General features: G+C 47.0%; 1 protein-coding gene across 1 annotated transcript; it reads right to left on the bottom strand.

The window, feature by feature from the left end:
- LOC119951209 (zinc finger protein 227-like) lies at nt 1-3,233 on the bottom strand. The gene has a single exon (XM_038774240.1). The coding sequence runs from the start codon at nt 2,963-2,965 to the stop codon at nt 1,676-1,678; it is 1,290 nt and encodes a 429-aa protein (XP_038630168.1). The 5' UTR covers nt 2,966-3,233; the 3' UTR covers nt 1-1,675.
- Nucleotides 3,234-4,963: the final 1,730 nt, after the last annotated feature.

Below are 4,963 nucleotides of genomic sequence, written 5' to 3'. Positions count from 1 at the left end.
TTACTGGTTCTCACATCAAACACTTTATTTCACCGGTGGGGAGATGGTTACAGTCCCAGACCATCTCTCCACTGAACAAAGGAAAACATCCATTCTTATATTTTTCAAAACAGCTGCACAGCCCATTCCAGCCGGACCTTGTCCAATACTGATTATAGATTACATACATTAGATATATATCCAATTAAATTTGACATTACGTAAAGTGGGTTGGTGTCTTACCAACCCCTAACTTCATGAAGAAGTCACTCAAAACTAACTTAAAGTTATGTCTCCTGCCTGCACCTGGAGACCGTGAGCTGGTGAGGATACATTCTGCTCTTTGTCCTGTGGAGCTGTTATCAGTGCTGATAAAATCTTCCCTAAAAACTCCCCATGTATGTTTCACATTCAATTCCTTGATATCAATCATTCCTGCCTCCCTGACTAACTCTGCTGTCTGTCATTAAATGATGTTATTTGTACCAGTTTGCAAGTAACCTAGCTAATGATTGTTCAGCAATGTGGCTAGCTCAGCTAACACCCATTTTGTGCCCTTTCTGATATTAGTAATTCTCAGGTTATAAAATCACAAGCATTTTATACACTATCTATTCCTACAAATTGCCACTGATACAGGCATCTAAGCCAGGGTACGTTTATCTAAAATCTTCTTTCTAAATCTGACTTCAACACTAACCATCAATATATTGGCTGCCCAGTAATAGTTAATAAAATTCGGAAGGGCCAAGCAAAAGTTTGCCATCCGAGGTCGGAAGAGGATTCCACAAAACGTGGGAGCTGTTCACTTGGTTGTTCCAAGACCTGTTTGTAGCCAACAGCTGAGAAGACAAAGAACAGGAGAAGGCAGTCATGACACAGTAAGGGGGGGGATAGGGGAATGAGAGGGGGGCAGGGAGACATGAAACCCAGCCATGCCCAACTAAAGAAGCTGAGAAACAAGGGCAGGGGGGCAGGAAAAGAGAAAGGGGGGGGGGGGGGGGGGGAGAACAACAGACGGAACAAAATTAAACAGTGAGGAACGGAAAACAGGAAACCACAACCACCACTGTGTATAATGCACGAGAAAGAACAACTGTGTATGTATGTACACTCTGATCGTTCGTCTGTATACCACAAAAAACTCAATAGAGAGAGAGAGCCCCTGGTAAATATGTAATAATTCCTTAAATATTAGCTATTCTGTGTCTCCCATCAGTTTCCCAGTCCACCGTAGACAACTTGCCCCTCATACCCTGATGGTGTTCTTCTGTGAATAACACCCAGATAAATTAAACAAAGAAACCCATGTAACCATCACGGCCCATCTTCATGGCAATGTGGCAGGATTTTGGGGATCCAAACAGAAATGCAAACTGAATATCTTCTCACTTGCGAAACATCCTTTTATTCTGTGATCCTTATGAAATTTGAAACCAGGTATTCCAACAAGACAAAGAGAATCAGCCCACTGGAGGCAAAGCTGAGAGACCGGCCAGTCCAGCAGAAAGAATCCCTCGGACCCTCCCCATTGACCAACTGACAGAATGAACAAACTGCAGTGCTGGATGTAACTGAGAGCAGAAACAATAACAGCAGAATCCAACCCCTGTATTCACTGGTCAATTTATTGGCGTCTCAGGAGATGCAATGAATCATGCTTTCCCTTCCCACATTGAGAGGAGGTGACTGGCCTCTACCCAGTGTGAACTCGCTGGTGACTCTGCAGGTTGGATGACTGATTGAATCCCTTCCCACACTGAGAGCAGGTGAACGGCCTCTCCCCAGTGTGAACTCGCTGGTGTGTCTGCAGGTTGGATGAATCACTGAATCCCTTCCCACACTCAGAGCAGGTGAATGGCTTCTCCCCTGTGTGAACCCGCTGGTGTCTCTTCAGAATAGATAAGCGAGTGAATCCTTTCTTACACACAGAACAGGTGAATGGCCTCTCCCCAGTGTGATCTCGCTGGTGTGCCTTCAGACTAGATAAGCGAGTGAATCGCATCCCACACTGAGAGCAGGTGAATGGCTTCTCCCCAGTGTGAACTCGCTGGTGTGTCTTCAGGTCAGATAATCGAGTGTATCCTTTCTCACACACAGAGCAGGTGAATGGCTTCTCTACTGTGTGGTCTCTCTGGTGCGTCTTCAGACTAGATAAGTGAATGAATCTCTTCCCACACTGAGAGCAGGTGAACGGCTTCTCGCCAGTGTGAACTTGCTGATGTGTCTTCAGATTAGATAACCGAGTGAATCCTTTCTCACACACAGAGCAGGTGAATGGCCTCTCCCCAGTGTGAACTTGCTGGTGTATCTTCAGATTAGATAAGTGAGTGAATCCTTTCTCACACACAGAGCAGGTGAACGGCTTCTCCCCAGTGTGAACACGCTGGTGTGTCTTCAGGTTAGATAACCGAGTGAATCCTTTCTCACACTGAGAGCAGGTGAACGGCCTCTCCCCAGTGTGAACTTGCTGGTGTATCTTCAGACTAGATAAGTGAGTGAATCGCATCCCACACCAAGAACAGGTGAACGGCCTCTCCCCAGTGTGAACTCGCTGGTGTGTCTGCAGGTGGGTTAACCGATTGAATCCTTTCCCACACTGAGAGCAGGTGAATGGCTTCTCCTCAGTGTGAACTCGCTGGTGTTTCTGCAGGTTGGATGAATATCTGAATCCCTTCCCACACAGAGAGCAGGTGAACGGCCTCTCCCCAGTGTGAACTCGCTGGTGTTTCTTCAGGCTGGATAAATGTCCAAATCTTTTCCCACACTGAGTGCAAGTGAATGGCTTCTCCCCAGTGTGAACTCGCTGATGTATCCGCAGGGTGGACAACTGACTGAATCCCTTCCCACACTGAGAGCAGGTGAATGGCCACTCCCCAGTGTGACCTCGCTGATGTGACTTCAGACTGGATAACTGTCTAAAACTCTTCCCACACTGTAGGCAGATGAACAGCTTCCCCCCAGTGTGAACTCGCTGGTGTGACATCAGGCTGGAGATTTGAGTGAATCTCTTCCCACACTGAGAGCAGGTGAATGGCTTCTCCCCTGTGTGACCTCGCTGGTGTATCCGCAGGGCATATAACCGATTGAATCTCTTCCCACACTGAGTGCAGTTGAACGGCCTCTCCGCAGTGTGAACCCGCTGGTGTGACTGCTGGTGAGATAATTGAGTGAATCCCTTCCCACACACACAGGTGAACGGCCTCTCCCCAGTGTGAATGCGTCGATGAATCTCCAGCTCTGATGGGGCTCTGAATCCCTTCCCACAGTCTCCACATTTCCATGGTTTCTCCATGTTTTGGGTGTCCTCGTGTTTCTCCAGGTTGGACAATCAGCTGAAGTCTCATCCACACACAGAACACATGTACGGTCCCTCCGCGCTGTGAATGGTGTGATGTTTTTTTCAGGCTGTGTAACTGGTTAAAGCTCTTTCCACAGTCAGTGCTCTGGAACACTCTCACTCGGGTGTGTGTGTGTGTCTCGGTGCTTTTCCAGTCACACTGATATTTAAAATCTTTTGAAAGTGACAGAACAGACAAACATTTCTCCTTTAGATTCGAAGGCCAATGATATTCAGGTTCTAAGGAATTGAGTGTGCTTTTCCAGTCACACTGATGGTTAAATGTTTTGATGCCGACAGATCCGGAAACATGAATTCTTCTGGATTCAAAGGCCGACGATACTCAGGTCCCAAGGAATCAAGTGGCTCTGTCAGATCGAGACGTGACGATTGAGATTTCTGTCTGTAATTCCTCCTCTTGTAATATCCTGCAGAAGGAGTTTACAAAGTCAACTCAGTATCGGATAGAAATTCAGAACAAACAATTCTAGTTTCTGTATAACATTCTTTCCGCTCTCATTCCCCAATACCTCGTCTCCAATACCTATTCCCCACACCTAGTCACCAGGGAGGGATGGAGTATTGGAGCAGTAAGTATAACAACCTGACCTCGGGGATTCGCGGCCTAGTCTCCAGGGAGCGGACTCGGAAGGACGGAGTACCGGAACTGTGAGTATAAAAACCTTACCCCGGGGATTTAGTATTGGAGCTGATAGTATAAAATCCTCATCTCGGGCATTCGCAGCCGAGTCTCCAGGAAGCGGACTCGGAGGGGCAGGGTATCGGAGCAGTGACTGTAGGAAGGATGAGCTGGCTGACCACTGAACCCTGGTACAGGAGGCCATTCAAGCGGGGGGGAGGAAGTGGTAGTTGTCGGGGATTCTATAATTAGGGGAACTGATAACATCCTTTGGAAACAGGACCGAGAGTCCCACAGGGTATGTTGCCTGCCCGGTGCCAGGGTGAGGGGCATCTCTAACCGGCTTGAAAGTATATTGGAGAGGGAGGGGGAGGATCCAGTTGCTGTGGTCCACGTTGGGACAAACAACATCAGCAAGACTCGGAAAGAGGACGTGTTTGGGGAAAATCAGGAACTAGGAACAAAATTAAAGAACAGGTCCCAAGGGTTATAATCTCTGGATTATTCCCTGAGCCACGTGCAAATTGGCATAGGGATGAGAAAATAAGGGATGTAAACACGTGACTGAAGGAGTGGTGTGGGAAAGAGGGGTTCCATTTCATGGGGCACTGGCATCAGTGTTGGGACAGGAGGGATCTGTACCGTTGGGACGGTCTCCACCTGAACCGATCTGGGACCAGTGTCCACGTGGAAAGGATAAATAGGGAGGTAGTCAGGAACCTAACGTCAAGAACTGCAGCTAATGGCAAAACTACAAGTAGTATACTGGTTAAAGCAAAAGTGAAAAATAACAAACAAGCAAGTAACAAACAAGCAAATAACAAACAAGCAAATAACAAACAAGCAAATAACAAACAAGTGAATAACAAAACAAGCAAATAACAAACAAGCAAATAACAAACAAGCAAATAACAAAACAAGCAAATAACAAACAAGCAAATAACAACCAAGCAGTGCTGAGGGAGCGGTCAGGGGGAACAGCCCGATTAAGAATTCTAGAGACA

This window comes from Scyliorhinus canicula, chromosome 17, assembly GCF_902713615.1.
Source record: "Scyliorhinus canicula chromosome 17, sScyCan1.1, whole genome shotgun sequence".
Taxonomy (NCBI): Eukaryota; Metazoa; Chordata; class Chondrichthyes; order Carcharhiniformes; family Scyliorhinidae; genus Scyliorhinus; species Scyliorhinus canicula.
This window is presented reverse-complemented; position numbering and strand designations above follow the sequence as displayed.

Coding starts and splice junctions, on each gene's coding strand:
- LOC119951209 (XM_038774240.1), bottom strand. CDS start 2,965: ATGTCACACCAGCGAGTTCACACTGGGGGGAAGCTGTTCATCTGCCTA.